Below are 20,342 nucleotides of genomic sequence, written 5' to 3'. Positions count from 1 at the left end.
CTAGTTATGACTCAAGAGTTCAAGTTCTAATATACAGTACTATGTGCTACCGAAAAAGCCCAACCAGTTTAAAGGTGAATTTCAGTAGTTTTAAAGAAAAATTCATACTTGGCTTCAAAATTATGGTAGAGTCAAGATTTATTTTGTTTTAAAGGTAAGAGTTTTTTTTTTATATGGTGAATACAAAAAATTATTTTATTTGTTTCATATATAAGTGAAAATTTGTTAAGTATTTGTAATTTTTCTATAAGTAATAAATAATTCATAAACTCTTACTACAGATTTTATGTTATAATAAATCTTTGTGTGTATATATAGTACTTTGTTACAATAGCATGCTTCAAATTTGGGCCAAAAATATTCATACATAAAATTAGCAGAATGTTACTATAGATTAGCACATTTCCTTTAATTCATTCAATTTTCTCAAAGACCACTTTAGTTGTTAACTGCTATTATAGCAGTTATAATTTTGAATATTATAATACATTTTGAATAGTACTGTGTGGATCTGTATTAAATATAACTAAAATCACCTTTGTAAACAAAAGATATAAATAAAACAATATTTGACACTATTATAGAAAATAGGATATGTAGATATATTATATTTACTTGTTATTACGATACATTGTAGATGAATCACAGTTCAATTATAAAACACAGTTCATTTTTAATATTAATAGCAATTTTTAAATGTACACTTTTACTATAAAACAACACCAAAAATGTATGTGAAAGGATAACAGGATTTCGGACATTTGCCATTGTTACAAAAGGTAGAACACAATGTTTTGAGGATTCAAATCTATCCTCTTAAGTACCCCACTTTTGTCTGTGCTGATGTAATATATGATAGTGCTCTTGACTTGCATCCTGTGCAGAGACGATGCTTCATGCTGATTTCGGGTATGTTTGACCCATTTTCTCTTCTTTTGTAATGGACTAACTATTTTTTTCAACTAATGATAGATTTCAATCCTCGTAATGTGTTACTGTATACATTTTGTAACATGTAACGATGGAAAATGTGTGAAATCCTACTATTCTTTCAATTTAACACTGATGTCATAGTTTTATTTACACAGGTTTGAGTGTGTAAAACTTGCATGAGTGCTGTGGTGGGCAGTTTAGATAAATTCTCTGTTTGTAGTTTACACAAATAGTTTTGGTTCTTCTTTGTTTACCTTCGTAATCATTTTGTTTACTAAAAATGGTGCAGTTTCTTTCTTTCGCCCCATCTAGTTTTTCAAGACTATATATAAGCCTAGATAGAAGGACCATCACCATCTTGTCTTTCATCTTTACTGTAAACCACTTATTAGCCAGTTCTTTAATTGCTTTACATTATGGTAAATTGAGTTTTAAAAATCTGATGTAACGTTTTCACTTACAATTTATAAAAATAGTAATCTAATAATTTTTCACCCAAAATTAACTGCTGCATCTTTTTATTTCTTATGTTACTGTCATCGTTTTGGTACAGAAGAAACAGTTTTAAAATATTTTTTTTATTTTTATACATACAGTATAAAGTAACAAAAGCAAAATCTTTATTGTCTTGTAAGAAAAACGTTCTGAGGAAATTGCAGAATAGAATTATCACTTCTTACACACTATACATAAGATAATAATGATTATAAAGTGTATTAATAACTGCCAACACTCTTGAGAGAAATTTGACCACCAGTTACAGAGTTGATAACGTAAAAACACTTGATTTACCCATAGGGACATGTTTTCATAACTTTTCTGAGTGGTGAAAATCAAATTTTTCTGTCCTATTACCTTTCTTGCATTTGCAAGTAGTGTGTATAAGAGCAACAAAATGAAATTTTTGGAATAGATGGCAATGAAGCAAAATCATCATTTTTATTCAACTTCTAAATTTTCTCTCCATTTAAATGTACAAATGATTATTTTTAGCGCAAAATCCTGTAATATCAGGATTTTTCTAGCCTCCTCTGATGCATGCTAAGGAAATTGTGAAAAATTTCAATATGAGTTGATTAAGTCCATAAGAACATAAAATGAAGTAAATTCATAACCACAGAATGAAATATCCTTTTCTGTATATAAAAGACAAATACAATTGACTGATTGATGACAATTTCTTAAAAATTATAAGGTCTTTTACTATGAAACTTGGCACAACTATTCTTTGTAGGCTCTCAGTGTGTACTAAGGGTTTGGAAAAATTAAGCCTGTAAGTAATGTAAAAAATAAATTGTTGTGTATGTTGCCTACCACAATTTGAGAGAACTGATCTGACCTACCATTCCTCATAATGGACTACCTAGGAAGCTGACAGTGTTCAAAAATAGCTTTTACAGATTATAGTTATAAAATAGTCATAACAAAAATGTCCTCTTTTTATTTATTGAAGAATCCTCTTTAAATGTAAAACAATACGGATCTTGTATTTTAAGAGGTATATGGAAATTAATTAACCTTTATTGTAGACAAACACTGCCTGTAGTAAACTGAGGAACTTAAGTTGGACTAATAAATAAGTAAGGAACTAATAAATAAGTAATCTTATTTGTGGTCTATTGTTATAGTTTTATCTTCGTACATAAACAGTATCCTAATAGCTGATGAATTCACACACTTACTTTTAAATATAGGAGACGGGAGGTTACAGTAGTTGGAGACTGGCACTGTAAATATTCCAGAAAATCTTAGCGAGGTCGTTCAAGACTATAAACACAGTTTGTTACAGATTGAAACATATTGGCTCAGAGAAAGTTGATCATAACTCCTAATTACGGCTCTGTGTTTACATTAACGATCTTTTATTGAAGAAGCTCTCCACCGAAGTTGTTAATTATAAGTCTATTGATTCAGAAGTAGAATCAAATAATGCTATTCATTATCCTCTTAAATCTCTACAAACTTCTGGCCAGGAATTTCACCTCACAATCTGTGTTTGAAAACTGTATTTCTCATAATGTCCCTCTTAAGCTATGTAATGGCACAAAACTGGAAGTTAGAACTTTGCACCTTTTATCTCACCAGCTGTGGGACTCATGAAACCATCTTATTACACTGTAGTTCCATGACTCCTTCAGATTATCAGTTTCAATATAAAAGACTACAATTCTCAGTAAAACTATGTTTATCTAGGACAGTAAATAATGCTCAAGAGTAATCGTTAAAAATTGCAGAGATGGATTAAAATAGGCCATGTTTCTCCCATGGCCCGCTAGCTGTATGTGGCCTGCTCTTGAGTAAGCTCTCCTGAATCTGGTGATTTTGCAATTCGAGATTAGTAATAGGTAGGATACGTGAAACTCGTTTGTTTTGATACCATAGCAAAGCCGGGTATTCAGCATTAGTACGAGACAAATCATTGCAAAACTGCGTTGTGGCATATATTGTTTAACCCTTTGACTAGTAATTCTGCAACGCATTCGGAAGCCCCTTACAGTAATCCCGATAGCTGTGCGGGAAGTGCTATGACGCTAAACAGTCTTTAACACGAATTCGATCTAGCAGAATAAATAAGAAACAGTTTCAGTAGTTTTTGTCGTTGCCACTACATTGCAGTTGTTCTTTAATTATTTCTTTCAGACCCAATTGACAGTATTCAGGCCATATGACAGTATTCAATCACTTGTTCCAAGTAATCAGCTGATTCTATTTCTGTTTGTGTAGTGAACACAGGTTGTAACCTCACTTTTACATTACTGGTTGCTCTGATTGTAAACATTTTGTTGTGTTTACCGTGAGTAAGTAAACATGGTTATTTGTTTAATTACTGGTTACGTTAAATATCGTGAGAAAGACTTACAGATGATTTTTGGGATAAGATGCTCTCCTGAGACTTACTGCTCGGCATTTTCCTGCCACCATCCCTGCTACAGATAAGAAGACAAGCCGAAGAGAGCATGCCACGTGTGCAGGTAGACCAGTGTTGGCGACAGTGCTGTCGAGATTGCGCTGTTCCGATTTGTGTGTTCCGCTGTTCCGACTGTTTTCACACCTTTTATACCATCAAAGATTTATGAGGAGACTTGTGAACTGTTACTAACTTGTACCTTAGCATGCTTAAGAGAAAATGCTGAATGTTTTATTTTATTGTCATATTTTGTAAATATAATAACTTCTGTGCGTAGTTAGATTAATTTCTGCATAAATACCAAAAAAAAAAACTCGGAAATTTAAAAAGAACTCACTTTTTAGTGTATTAATACTGAGGAAAAACTCACCAGTCAAAGGGTTAATGCATTGAGGCCTGAGATATATTGTTTAATCTTTCATGAGTAGTTTCTTGGGATAATACTAATATTCAAATTATTAATTTGGATCTCTTTACGTTATTAATAAATAATAAATCCAAAAGACCATGCTCACAATGATGTCTCGTACTATAGTGAGAATATAATAGATTAAACTGAAGTCACTAAATTGCATAGGTGTATGCAACGAAATGTGACTTTTACATAAAACTGTGGCAATCCTGCCAATTCATAAGTTAAGACTGTTGTGAAACTGAATATGCATATTGAAGAAAGTACTTCCTCTTGATGAAGAATTCACCACTGACTGCAATAAAGCAAAGATATTGAAATTGCATGTTGAACACTTACATATTCATTAAAAAGGTATTATCCACTATAAAGGACATATTAAAAACACATTTGTTTGAATACGGTTTTATTCAATTTGTTTTTATGATGATGTCTTAACAAAATATATATTAAAACAAATGGCATTTAATAAGAATGAAATGTTTTAAAATCATATATTTAGCCAGTAAATCAGTTTGCAATTAATATGTAAAGCTCCTAATTTTAACCACATATTACTCAGTTAAGTTTGAAACTCATCAAAGTTTGGAAGAAGGAAATTAAATTAAAAATCAAACTCAGCTAACATAATTTGACTCCTTAAAAGAGTCAAGAGTACAGTTTATAGGTAATTTTTAATGTTATCTAAATATCTAACAATTTCTAATTTTTTAATAAATTATAATAAAAATAAAATCGAAGCTAAATTAAATTGAATAGGCAATTGTTTTTACTGAACACAAAAACAATTTAAGGTACACTTTTTATTATAGTAATAAAATATATATTTTGTCAGTGTTTAACAACACTATCTACAACATAATATATATAAAACACTTTACATTGCCTTATTTATTTATTAAATAATTATTATAACACAGTAAAATGAACATTAAACATTTGATGTCAATAAAATTACTTCTAGGTCTGAATAAAACCATAGTTTAAGTTTAATGGAACCAAGTCAGCGGTAAAATTTATATTCCTTAGACATGTTGTGAAAGAACAATACAAATTTGTGTTAATAAATTCAAGTTTACAAATATATTACTCCTAAAATAAAAATACAAGGTTAAATTTCAGTCGTCCTTTAGGGGCGAACATGGCTCATCAGCCACACTAGAGCTCTCGGAAGCTGAGGAGCGAGTGAACCGCGAGTAGCGTCTCGCCTTGCGCTCGTCCCTTGGTGTGGCCGGCAGCGAACTGGCCTGTGATGTTGTATCACTTGACGCTTCTGACATCGAACTGATGTCCAGGCTGGACACAATAAAACATCACATTATTAACTTTACAAAAACTATTTAAAAAGCTGTTATGACTTCAATTTATAATCTGTTATTATAAAAACTTACTTATGAATATTTTACTTTTAAACTCTTTTAAAAATATTTTCTATTACTTTAGATCATATATAACAGTATTTCATTGATAACAAAGATACTACCACACTCAAGAGGCATACAAGTTTTAATGTTATACAATTGTTGGTTGTTTTGGTTATAGGAATCAGGTTAACTCAGGACAGCCTTAAGAAAGGGCCAAGAAAGAATAAAATGTCAATCTTTAGACAAAAGAGAATGTTTAATATTTCTAACCTTGTCTGTTTCTGTACAACTAAGGGCATCCTTACAGTTTAAGGCCTTAGAAATCAGAGCTTTCTGAACTAATTTAATGAATAATATACAATTATGATTTTTTTCTTATTATTGTCTACTATTAAAATTGGAATATTACAGTTTATTAAATAATTCCTAGATTTGTGTTAATTAAAATATGAATCTCAGTTAAAAATTAACTAGTTCAACGAAATAGCTCAAATCTGATTGCTACCCATCCTTACACAGCATAGCCAAAAATAGACTTGGACCGTAAGTTTACAATTTATCGGATTCTATAACTGAAGAAAAACAATCACGTATACTGGCTTATTATAGAATTTGCAGTAAAATAAATGCACATGAATTAATCACTAAAACAACACTATACTTGTAATACTCACTCATCAATATTGCCACCGCCCTCTGATGGTGGATCCCAGAAGTGCAACTGTTGGCGCCACTGCTTGATCAGGCCGTCCCAGGCTCTCCGACTGTACTTGATATGTTTGGGAGGTGTTTGAGGGTGTTTTCTGTGACGTTTCTGTCTATCATAATAACATGGTACGTTAGATTATATTTCTCCTATTTATAATGAATGGATATATAAATATACAGAAATTAACTCGCAGGAGATGTCCATGGATAATTTGAACTCTACCACAATGAAAAAGATGAATATGAAAACACTAGATGCACCATTTTGTTGACATACATTAAATAATCCTTAGCAAATCAAAACTGTTATGAAACAAGCATAAAATTCATCAAGTACTAACAACATAAATGGATATAAAATTTATGAGTAAGACAGAGAACATCCAGGTAAAATAATATTACATGATGGCACCGTTTCATACTGTGAATTTATATACTGAAGTGCTCATTGGTGGAACCATAGGATTTCTAGTGTTAACTTGAAAATATTCATTCATCAATGGACTCTATAGTAACATTTTAAATTTAACAAAAAATCCCTGAACAAAATAACATTATATTCAATAAAAGATGTTTTAAGCAAAATAATGACCAAGCAACATGTTACTACTACTGTTAGGCAATCCTTCTGAATAAATCGGGATTCATTCTACAATGGTGCTAAAACACAGAAAAAGTTACTCTCTTAAATGGGAAAAGACATCAACTGCAACTTTTAAATAAATATCTCATAAAAATTGTACTATTGCTTCAATTAACATAAGAAGTTGAAAACAAACAAAAATTAAATGTTCTAAACCTTACTATGTAAAAAAATGGCAGAAGATTAAATTATGACATAAAATATATTAAACCTACAGCTATTCACTGTACATGCTACATCTTATCACCCCCTATTCACAGAAAGTTGTTGCCTACACGGTATGGTAAACAAATGCTCAATACTCCTCTCACATCAGACAGTAGAAAACAAGTAATAATACTAAAACAAGTAGCAATAGCTACTGTATATTCAGATTCTATCATTGAAACTCATAAATAAATTCATATACTCTAAAATACCAATGAAACGAATTTCATTGTAGCAAATACATATGTTTTGGTTGAATATGGAGACATACTACAATGTTGAAAATGAAAACTCTATAAAGAATCACTTAATCATGTAAATTGCATAATAAAATAAAATAGAACACCATAAAGACAGTGATTTGAAGAAAGAGCAACAATACAGTGAAGATCAAATTTCAAGTGATAACAGAAGTGATCAGTAAATGAAAGAGCTAGGATAGCCAATTGATAAAGGTCTCTTAGACACTTGGTTAAGTTAGTCTATTATTTCTTGTGTTTTTCAAATCACATTTAACGCCCTTGCAAAGACAGACTAACCTCTTATAGCATTTGATGATGAGTCACATTATGACCGAAATAGGTATAGAACATTGACATTAGCAGAGAGTTGAAAACGATGATTAGTTTTTTATTTTGTCAATAAGTTCAGGAGCTTTATTTCACTATGTATAAGTTCTTAAGTTTTAATACGTCAAACATGACAAGCTTATTAATTTGTATTCATTACAATATTAGTAAGATCAACACATTTAACCCATTGGTGGCTATGCTCGTGCTAACTTAGGGGAATTTGCTTATGTGCAAAACTGCTACTGCTACATATATGTTTACTTATTTCCAATAGCCGTCTGTTACAGAGTGTAATCTGATAAACAGATACCTGCTTAACTAAATGATATAGGCAGTAGGTCCATTTGATTGCTCCTGCAGTCCAATAGCCAATCATTTACCTATTATGGTCAGTCAGTGTTCATATTGGTCTAACACACAATATTGTTCAATATGAGTTTTGTAATTTTAAGTGTGATCTTTTATCATCCTTATTTAGTTTAATGTTTCATTTGGTACTAATTGAAATACCGGTGGACATACTATTATTTTTAGGCTTAACCAGTTCTGAGTTAGACTTCGAGCATTGAAGCTGTTCTGAAGAACTATCGTGTATGTAACAATAGATTCACTATCTCTTAACTATAAATGTACGTACATATATCATGCATTTCTATTACATTTTGGTTTGATAATTGTATGAAATTAAAATCAACAAAATGAGAAACAATTTTGTATGATTATGATAGAAACCCGCCAGAGAATTGTCACAGAAAAGTAAAAATCTGGTAATCAATCTGGCAGTAAAGATATACTATAAAACAACTTAATTAGCTGGATAGACAGGAATCACAGTGCTGGTACTACTCACCCACACAATTAACTTAAATTTTACAATTTCTTAAAAATATTTATTAAATATAATGTACTTACTTTGGTATCAATTGGCAATATCTCTCATATCCGATGGTATTTTTGCCATAATCTATTTGTTTTTGTCTCCGCAACAAAATCTGCTCATCAGTTTCAAATTCCACTGTGGGTGATGACTCTACTGGGACTACACTGAAATGGTTTTTCATATTTAAAAGAACAGCATACACAGGGTGTTTAGTGAGAGATGTTGGTACGACTTTAGGAAATGATAGACAAAGTAGGCACAAAACAAGCCAAACAGATTTATATTGTTATATCAATAAAAAACAGATTCTACACCATGTAGGGAAATTATTGAATTTGTTAAAAAAAATGTATAAATATGAACATGGCCAAATTTGTATTAAACTTTTTATATTTTTTCGAAGTCCATAAATATTGTTTGTACTAATACATTCACATTTTATTTAATAGAATGCATAACATTTTTATTACAATTAATTATATACTATTTTTTTGTATGTAAAGCAGTATTTTTATTGGCCTATCAAAAAACCATTGCATTTTTGGTTGATTTGCTATTTAATGTAGTCTATATCTTAGTATAATAAATACATCTTGTATTTAAACAGTGTTTCATATTTTATTATTCAATAATAAATTATGCATCCAATGGTTATGTTGCTATTCCAGAAACAATTGTTAGTATATGACTAGGGTATATCTATGATTTTCACTGAAATTGCTCAGCGAAACACTATTTTTTCCGGGAAATGTATTCGTATATGAGTGCTTGAAATTTTTCTGGTTCAATAATCAAATTCTATATACTTTGGCAAAAGAATAATACATAGCCTATATAATTAGTATACCTTTGCTTAAAGCATTTACATTACATAACAGATTATAGAAAATCCCATGCAAATCTGCCAAAATAATTTGCTGGTACAGAAATTACTACATGGCCAGTTGGAGGGTTAATGTAAGCAGTAGTGCTGGAGGAGGGTATGTAGTTATGGTTGTTCTATGTGTCCATATGAGTTTTTAATTTCAAAAAAAACACATTAAAAATTATTAAAGGGAATAACAAAACTATGTATTTGTGTTTTAAAAGTTAATTAATTGAACATAAAAATAGTACTACTTCCCATTTCAAAATCGTAGCATTCAAAAGTTAACAAATTAAATATATTGAAATGTTTTAATCCTAAAACACAATTAAAAACACTTCTTTTGTTGGAAATTTAACAACAAATCCAAAGATATCATATCAGAGTAAGTTGGTTGAAAAATAAAAGGATTATAACAATATTTATTAGTTACTAGCAGTTACATGAGGCTACACACTAAATTTTTAAAATCAAAAACCATAACTTTCTTAGTGAAAGTATTTATGATGTAATAGGATGGAGCTCTGCAACTTGTTTAAACATAAGTAGACATATCACATTCATATTATTTCAGTATTAATGGTTGAGAGATTCAAAACGTATATAAAATTTTGACTGATTCTAAAGTTTTGTTGTATGAATAGATACATACATATAAGTCTAGAAAACATCATCTGGTAAAAAAAAGTCACCTTCCGTCTGTTTAGATGAATCTGTTTCTATCTAAGGTATTTCAAGTGCCATGGTTGAGTTTGACTTGTGCTCTGATTAAGAAAAAGTATACCTTAGTATATGTACAACTGAAAAGTTACTGCGGTCTAAGAGTCCGATACAACCGATTCAATCTCAACTGCATTCTGAACTTCCTAGCAACTGAAGCGACCTTATCAACTTTAAGAGTATTAATTTTTCAACTAAAGACAGCACAACATATTTCCTCTTTTCAATTTGAAACATCTTAGTTGATTGATGCTGAGAACCGAACCTGTGGATGCAGAGGGATTACTGTATTAAGTTTGTGTACAACCGAGATCCAGTATTGCCAGTATGAAGTAATATTTTCAATATACTTTGCCATTTATCAATACACGCAAACATGGAACGAGAAATTATATTTTGTACTGCTTTACTATTTTTGTATACTTTACACGGACTGCAATTGGGAGTATTGTTTCTTTCCACCATCTTCAGAAAAAAGGCCTCTATCATCCTACAAGTACTTGTTTTATACATGTTTGTATTTTGTAGAAATATTTCAAGATCTGTGAAAAAATGACAAATAACTATAATTATATGGAACCAAATATTGTAAAGTTCAATAATTATTCGAAGTAAAGCTTGCAAAACAAAATAAAATGGATGGTACTAATACATTTTTCCGCCAAGCTTATCTAGAATTAAACATTAGATATAAGAATCATACTTACGTTCTTGGAGTGTTGTGTGCGCCAGAGGAATTGCGCTTTGAACGTTTACATATCAGAGGACTCTCACCCGGCTCCCTCTTCCTGCGGGACGAGAGCCGAGTAACTTTCTTGGGACTAGGCATCAGCACATCATCAGGCATCACAGCATCATCGCCCAATGACAACTTGGAAGGACAGAAACGTTTTTTGGCTGCCCTTGTCTCTTTTACTGGGCTCATCATCTCCTCGTCCACAGACTCCAGCTTGAGTGGACTTTGCATGTGGAATACGTCAAGGTGGCTAGTCAGACTGAGGTCTTCTTGTAAAAAGTCTCTCTGTATCTCCCTTTTTACGCTTTTCATTGTTTTATCCTCTCCAGACCCCTCCACTGCATGAGACTTGTTTCCATTTTTCGAGGGAGTACGGAGAGTATCATTCATATCGGTTTTGTTAGCAGAATTTTTCAATGCTGTCGCATATGAAAGACGCCATGGTGATTCTTCTTTTTCGATTTTTATTTCTTTTTTGACAACCTCTTTTTCAAGCAGAATATTTTCATCATCAAACTCTTTTTCTAACTTTATTTCTTTTTCTACCTTTATTTCTACGGAATAGCTGTCTTCTTTTATCAGATTGACTTTCACATCATCGTCTCCAGCATTCTGCTCAACTGAACTACATGAGTTTTCATCATCACAGAGCTCAACCCAACTTTTATTTGCTGAGTGACGTGTTTCTATAATACTACTTTTCGCCATAACTGCTGCAGTCTCTAAAACATATACATTTAACTTATTGAATATATTATAAAATAGGCTAAACTTACAAAAAAAGCAACATTTTAGAAAAGTCCAATACTTAAAGCCATCTTAAAGGGCAATTATCATACAAACTGTCCTTTTAAAATTTAATTTATAAACAATTAATCTATTTAACCAATATTGAACTTCTATGTTCTAAACAGAATATAAAGACACAAGTGCCTATTATGTACTAAATCAATGCCTCCACTTAAAGAAACAATATGTAGCTGACCAATTTTCGTCCGGGACATCTATATAAGCTTTGTTTCAATGAAAGCTTATTATGTTAGACAATTTTATTCATATTGTCTATATTACATATATTTACTAGCTTTCAAATTTTCTGAAAATTAATACAACTAATCAAAATTTATCATGAAAAATCTTGGAGCATTGGAAAAAAAGTTTTACTATCACTGGTAAATAAGTACAAAATTACCAATATTTATTTTTTAATTGCAAGGCCTTTCAGAATCAATGATTCCATCATCAGGCACTTCACTCATTGGCAGTGATAGCAAAATTTATCAGTTTAAAATTTTTAGTTCATGGTTATTATTGTTACAAAAAATAGTACAATAGTAAATTGTATAGTAATATTAGAACTATATGAATAAAAATAACAGAAATAATTGTTTTACTAAATTTTGGCAGTTTTCTTTACTATGTAAAGTTGAAATTTCTATATATACACAACAGCAAGGAAGTTGACAGGTACTGTGCATCATGTGTTTCTCAGTTGTAAATAATGTTGTATTGTTACGTTTTTGTTTTAGTCTTTCTACAGGATATCCAGCCAACCGGTACATTAAAATGTATTCTTTTTTTAATTTATGTTCTACCTAATGCTGATTAAAAAAATAACATTTCAAATTTTTGTCACAAAGACATTATTTACTTAAATTTAAATTTATTTTCAATAAGTGAGGGATTTGATTAACTGTCCAGTAACACTTGTTTGTCAGCACAAATACATAACAGCAAATTTCTATAAATTAAAATAAAAGAGCTATTTATATTAGTAAAAGAATCACATGAGTATATTTCTTTCCAAGCCAATGAATGGGTCCTTCCGTATGAAATCAACATACCAACATTCAAAGTTTTTCCTTAACATCTCAGAATTTGATGAAATTTGGTATGAATATTAGGGAAACTGCCAATTTCCCCCAAATATTTCACAACTCTTTTAAAGTTACTGCTTATAAAGTTTTTTTTTAATCCACCAAAAAACAGGAACCAACACATTTTGAAATCACCATTGCTTTTCTTCTAATCGAGACAGAAAGATAGGACTGGTGTCATATTACTCAATTTGGAATGATCTTTCTTTTGATGTACTACATAATATACTTCGTCATTAGAAGTGTTCTTGAAAAGTTAAACTAAAAATTTAGATTTAAATTTTCTCATAAAGTGCATTTTTGAAAAATTCCTATAAATAGTTTGTATTTTTCTTAAGTAATTCTCAAAATTTAAAAGTGGGAGGCTAATAGGTTTTACAAGTTTTAGTAAAAATGTCATATTACGTATCCTTACTTTAATTAATTTAATTATGAAGGTGATTATTAATTATAATTTGAGTACAGTACTTAAAAGAGGGTTGTCCCGAAGACAACAATTTAATTATTTACAAAATAATTGTTTTTAGTTGAAAATTGTTTTATTTTATAATGCATTTTATTTGAAAATGTAAGGAAACACTCATAAATAAAAATCAGAAGACTCTGATCACCGATATGAAACTGGCCATAGATTCCATTCATACAAAGAACAAGTGCCCGGACCTAGTTCCTAACTGAATCCTAACCTAGTTCATCAACTTAACCCACACAAAATTTATATTAATTTAATTGTGAAGATAAATAAATATTACAAATACAGATTTTAAATAAACAAAGTCTGCTTTTATGATAATAATCACCATTTGCAGCAACTATTTTCGGGACTACACTGATTTTACAAGACAAGTTCTGAGGAAACTCTATAGATGGTCTCGTACCTCAAAAATGTAAAAGCCAATTTTTATAAAACTTTGATACACATTCAATACATAGTCTACTATATTATATTACTACCCTCATTCTTAGGCTAGACCTATAGGAGACATATCGATTTTACATGTCAAATACTGAAGAAACAAATCTATGGATGCTCATATTTCAAACGTAGGAGCCAATTTTGATACAATTTTCTATACACATTCAATACATGGTCTACTATATTATATTACTGCCCTTATTCTTAGGCCGTGCATTTTTTCAGAGCTATGTCGATTTTACAGATCACATATATGTAGAGGGCCTTATCTCAAAAACATACGAGCCAATTTTGGTATCATGGTCAATTCAAGCTAGGTAGATCCTTCAGGTAAGTGCCAAAAAAGATTTGTAATTACTCAGATGGATGTGCTGCATAATTTAAAAATAAGAAAAACTAGTATTAACTGATACTATCATAAGCAGGATTTTGGTGTACAGCAGAGTGGAATTTTTATGCTACTGCCCATGGAAAAAAAACCATGTGATGGAGTTGGGGGTTTAATAAAGAGACTTGATGAAGAACAGGCCTACAATGTTCATATGAAGACATAATTTTAACTCATTTCCATTTCCCACTCTATGAATAGGTAGTTGGCAATTTATCTGAAATTAATTTTACCTCCTCCACTCAAGAAGAGTATGCTGAGGCTGAGAAATTTATGAATAACCGTTTCAGTTAATCAGTAACTATTAAGGAAACAGAATATTAGTCTGGATGAAGGACAAGCAGGGTGCAGAAATGTACTTTTACTTTATATTCTTCCCTCATTCTCCTCGAATACATACGCTAGCCACCACTTTTGGCCATTCTGCCATTTTAAATTTTTCATGGCATTTTTGGATGTTCACGATTTCCTTTGTTGTAGCTCCAAAGAATATTTTTATATCCATCTTGAATGGAAAAGATAAAAGTAATTACATCACATTTTTTATAATAATCACCATCATAATCAAATTAAGTAAAGTAATAATACATAATAAAAATTGTAAACACCCTTTCTTAAATTATTACTTAACTATGAACCCATTAACCTCCCACTTTTACAATCACGTAAAAAATACAAACTCTTCAAAAATACACTTTTTGATCAAATTTAATTTTTCATAAAAAACGTTGTATGACAAAGTATTTTGTTGTGTTAAAACTGAGTAAAATGACACCACTCCCATCTCTCTAGCTCAATTAGGAGAAAAGTAATGGTGATTTCAAAATATGTTGGTTCTAAGTTTTTTTTATGGATTTTGAAAAAAGCTACATAGCCATAACCTTAAAACCATTTGAAATGTTTGGGAGAAAATTAGCATTTTCCTAATCTAAAAGCGGACTACTTTATACCAAATTTCATCAAATTCTGAGGTGGTCAAGTTTATACCCTGTGTTGATTTGATATTGAATGACCCCAATAACAAATTATGGCAACCACTGACTACCATACCACTGATTGGCCGGTACGATGCCACAACACTTTAGACGTGGTAGGCTATAAGGGATGTAACAATGAATAAATTTGGACTGTGGTTTATGATAAGATTAGGCCACTACTTTTTGAGGCTGTAGTATAATAAGGGGCCACAAACACAATCGGATGACGATTATCAACTTTAAATATCGATTCTATAGAATACGACATTTACCTTTAGATACTCATAATTAATCATTGCCAGCTTTCTTTATTTAGACTAGTGACGTCATTACCAACTATTGCTAGTGATGCCATTACCAGCTGTTGTTATTTCGTATGTAAGTTAGTGACAAAGACAAGAACAATAGCAATGAATATACAAATATTGGCCCAATATGTTTTTATAAACAAAGAAGTCTATAAAAACTGGTCTCAGAAGTGAGTGAGCGCGGGCTGTTCATATTGCAGAATATATGTATTGACGAGAAATATTATTGGTGGTGATCCATTTGAGCATCTCATCCTATATATATTATTATTTTAAAGGATAATCGTGTATTAAAGCTTGTGATGCAAATAACACATGTTCAATGCTACTGTAATTGCAGCCATTACTGAAATAGGCCTACCACCAAAATTATTTCTGGGCAGAGTATGATAAGCAGACCCGATTTTTATATCGCTTACTACAGTTATCAATACTTTATATATTGAATATATATCAATCAAACACTGGTGGTGGTGGTGTTGCAGTATATGAAATACTAAATTAGTCACATTTTAAATTAATAGAAATAATTTAACAAATACGTAATGCCATAACCATTAATAAAGCCATAAAATTAAGACAGGTGACAGGAAAAGTGTCATTTAAATAAAATAAAATAAAGAAAATATAATAACAAAACAAACATCTTGAAACCAAGGAAGACAGTAAATCTTTTTTAGTGTTATGTTATATGCTGTTTTACTAATGTTAACTATCTTTTTTTTATTTAGAACAAGTTACTTATAGAAAGAATTTCGTAGAATATGAAAATATATATACAGTTGGTGGAGATGATTTTGTTATTGTTAAAATTAACTGCTATTTGGTTAATTATATCAGTGTGTATGATCATTTATAAATAACAAAACTGGGTCAGGGTCCACTTATCGTACTCTACCCTTATTTTTCTTTAAGAATTAATTTTGAACAATACTGTTATTCAATGCAGTAAAAATAGCTGGAAATAATTAATTGTAAAAAAGTATAATTAGAATGTTGTATTCTGTCATTATGTATTTCTAGAATCATTAATTTGGTTCCCTGATCAATTGTGGTGGTTACTAATTACTTTACTGGGGTAGGGTACGATAAGCGGACACAGTTTTTTTATATCGAAGAATGTAGTCTTCGATACCTAATACCGGGTTTTTTATATCGAAGAGTGTAGTCTTCGATACCTAATATTCGCATCTCAAATCCTAGACATTAAAGATATAAAAGTATCTTTAGTCCTCAATAACAATCATGTTTTAAATTAAAACATGAATTTAATATTTACTGCGATCAAACAAATTATTATAACAAAAATTAGGAAAACTGAAGACCACCATATTTGCTCCTCTCACAGTTACAGTTGTTTCTTTCCCACAAATTTCACATAATGGGGTTTTCGGTACGAGTCCAACATTTTGAAGCCTAAAAAACAATATATTTTATTTAACTTATGTTTTATCATCTTTCAAACCAATGTCGTGTAGTTTTCTAAAATTGACTGCATTTTTAATAATTAAAATTACTTATGTAAAATTGAAATATTACCCTACGTGTATTATTTTAGTGCTTACAGCTGTTGATATAGACTATTTAAGTTAATAATTCAAAATAATTAATCAGTATCGATTGATTATATCGATGGTTATGATTAAGTAATATCGATTGCCAATTTCGATATAAAAACCGGGTCCGCTTATCGTACCCTACCCCTTTACTGCAGCCCTTAGATTAAAAGACATAACAAAAATACAACTTGTTCTGTAAGGGCCTAAAAACTATCAATAAAACTTATTGGAGTAATTGGTAACTTAGTAGAATCCTTGTTTAATAGCCTATGGATTTAGCCTGTTGTATTACTTATATCACATTCTTTTCAACAGTGGTATTTTAAGAACATCTTGCTTGGCTGTGTGATGAATATATAGGGTAGTCTTTGTGATAATCTTCAGCCACTTCTAGCCGGTAATAGACAACAATCATAAGGTTTTATTTAATGATTAACTTATGTCTAGTGTGTGTAGAAGCACCAAAGCTGTAATCAAACTATGTAAGGAATTGAGCTGATAGAAACGTCTTGAATTTGTTAATAACAAAATGTTTTAAAATTGAATTGGTCCAAAGAAAAGGGGAGAACAACTTAGGATGCTTGTATTCATCAAGGAAAGTGAAGCAGTCAACAGTAACTTAACTGATGCTCATTATTTTGTCTATATGTTAAGCTATACAAAATGGCTAATTTCCTTTACCTAAACTTGAGTTAAACTTAATATTGATGACACTTTTGTAGACCCGTGTAAACTGTAAACAACTTCGAGGCGAAACTAAGTAACACTAACACAGAATCTACCACCATGACTAAACCTCACTAAACCATAACTACAACTTCTGCTTCTCCCTCTAATTCTGTCTCCCTCCCAACTCAAAGTCATTGTTTTTCTGTTCAGCTTACGAATTTGGCGGGAATAGGCAAAGCCCAGACTGCTCTGGCGTTTTATTGTATTTTTTGTAAAGCCAATACAGTTTTAACAAATAAGATACGTGTTACTAATTCAGAGAAAAATAACTGGATTAAATTATTCATGGAGAATGTGAGATTAAGCAGCTAGATTATCTTTAAAATTTCCTATGAAAATATTCGTTTAATAACTAAAATAGAAACATACAAGAACCAGTTTTGCTGAAGATGGTTTAACGTAATTACTCCGTCTAAAATTGTCACTGCTGAAACTTTTAAAAACGTTCTTGACTTATCTAAAATACTATTTAAAATTTCATAATCATGACGTTTTTAAAGACACAAAACGTCCAGGTTTTTTGGTTCAGGGTATCGAAATATTATTTCTAAGTATATAAACTGTTACAGTTATACTGAACAATTAGTATATATTTTCCGTTTCATTTTCTATAGCAAAACTAAAATACACGTGAATTATGTTACAACAAATACAATAAGTAAACTATGACATGATTAGCAACAACAAAAAGTAACAACTTATATAATAAAAGTAATACATGTGTGTACATAACGACAAATAAACCTAAATTGGGTTTATATTTTATAATACATATTTGTATAAACTGTACTTGGTCCTTGAACAAAATCACAGCTTAAACATTTTACTCGTAAATCAATAGACAAAAGAAAAATGTTTAAATAAAATCTCAATTATTACTTGCCTCTTTTGGCATTGTTATGATCCTTACCATGGATATTCAAGTATACAAGACATATAATATACATCTAAACTCGTATATAAATATCGAAAACACTTATTATATTGCATATTATTATATTACATTGTATATACAGAGACAATATTAACAATTCAAACTGAGCTAGCTGTTAACCATTGTTAACACTAATATAGAACTTCAAGTACAGTACTTTAAGGTATTTTCAGGATAGCAGATCGATGAAGTCTAAACAATTTTAGAATTATCTAGTAAATTTGCCGCAAGGTGGTTTGGGTAATCTACTAATCTTGAAAGATAATATTGATTAAATTTGATAATTTCTTCTTTGACTGTTCAAATCTTAATGTAATGTTTTATTGACACCGTTGTAATTTTTCTTAACGGTTGGTACCGTTGAATTATATCCAAATTTGAATGGCTTACTGTGACATATAACTACACACCATACGTGCATACAGGTTTTAGGATAGTTTTTTTAAAGTGGTTAACGTCCTTCAAACTAAATTTTGCTTCAATCCAATTAATTTTGTTTGTTTTTAAGTTTAGTTTCTGTCTCTTCGTCCACATGTGTGATTTCCATGTAAGCTTTCTGTCTAAACGCATGCATAGATGATTTACTTTAGTTACATAGGATGGGTTGGGGGGGGGGGGTAAATGAACGTTGTTCCATGTAACCGGAGGACAAGAATTTTGATTGAATGAAAACGTTACGTGAACTAATTTATGTTCTTTAATTTAGATTCTCCATGTTTTAAAACAGTTTTTAATTACATCTAAATTATGTTGTTAGTAATAAGATGCTCGAATACGATCTTTATAGACTGACAAAACTGCATTACCATCTGAGAAAGTTGAAATTTGAATATGTTCATTTTCTGGAAGGTCTGTGGTATATAGTAAGTATAAAATATAGTTGTCGTCTTCTAGGAGTAGCCAATCCAGAACCACATTCTTGATGTTTCGAGTTGTAATCACCTCTTGCTATAAATGTACTCCCTATTGCAGAGAAAAACCGTCCAAATTTTTGTTTGATTATAAGCTGTCTGGTGGGATTTCAGTAAACGGCTGAAAATGTATTAGGGCCTGATTAATTTTCAAGAACAATGCTGAAAGCTTGAAGGTACTTCTATCTAAAGCTAGGAAGTTTAATTGTATTTTTTAACTAAAATGGGATAACCCCAATGAGCCGTGCTATCAGGATTATTAATTTAGTATAATGTCTAGTTAGGAATTTTGAAATAACTTCTTGTCGAGAAATGAGTTACTGAAATAAGTAAGTCGTCCAAGATATGTTTGATGACGAATAACCGCACCTCTTGACTATGTTGATTCAAGATATTTGCGTTCCATAAAGGACTTCCAGAAGAATATTTATTTAAGACGAGAAACAATAGTAGTCAACATATTAAGTAATGTACTAACTTGTTCTGCTTGTATATATAAAATATTCTCAAATCGTTCAAAAGACTTTTGAATTATGCTGGACAAACCGTCAGATTTAACAATGTATCCGTTAAATTTGTTCCCTTGAAGGAAAAACTGCCATTTCTGTGATTATTGTATACAGATTGAGCAAAGTGTTTATTCCTACAGTGACTAAACTATTAGGCCGCGTTTACACTGGAAACAAAACATTTTTATAAACAGTGTTTCGGAACAATGTTCCTCAAATCGAAGAATAACTACTTGGAACAATGTTTATAAACAATGTTTCGGAACAGAAATTCGGTGTTTCTCCA

The 20,342-nt window shown here is 30.7% G+C and overlaps 1 protein-coding gene across 2 annotated transcripts; it reads right to left on the bottom strand.

The window, feature by feature from the left end:
- Positions 1-4,875: 4,875 nt before the first annotated feature.
- LOC124352696 (histone RNA hairpin-binding protein-like) lies at positions 4,876-18,096 on the bottom strand. Of its 2 annotated transcripts, none has more exons than XM_046802296.1 (5): positions 18,072-18,096; positions 10,920-11,670; positions 8,660-8,791; positions 6,292-6,435; positions 4,876-5,549 (listed from the first exon to the last, which is right to left on the bottom strand). In XM_046802296.1, the coding sequence occupies exons 2-5, from the start codon at positions 11,654-11,656 to the stop codon at positions 5,372-5,374; spliced, it is 1,191 nt and encodes a 396-aa protein (XP_046658252.1). In that variant the 5' UTR covers positions 11,657-11,670; positions 18,072-18,096; the 3' UTR covers positions 4,876-5,371. The 2 variants fall into 2 exon arrangements, with proteins under 2 accessions (XP_046658252.1, XP_046658251.1); XM_046802295.1 differs by lacking the exon at positions 18,072-18,096 and adding an exon at positions 17,655-17,828.
- Positions 18,097-20,342: the final 2,246 nt, after the last annotated feature.

This window comes from Homalodisca vitripennis, chromosome 1, assembly GCF_021130785.1.
Source record: "Homalodisca vitripennis isolate AUS2020 chromosome 1, UT_GWSS_2.1, whole genome shotgun sequence".
Classification (NCBI taxonomy): domain Eukaryota; kingdom Metazoa; phylum Arthropoda; class Insecta; order Hemiptera; family Cicadellidae; genus Homalodisca; species Homalodisca vitripennis.
Note: the sequence above shows the minus strand (reverse complement) of the source record. Positions and strands in the feature narration are given on the sequence as shown.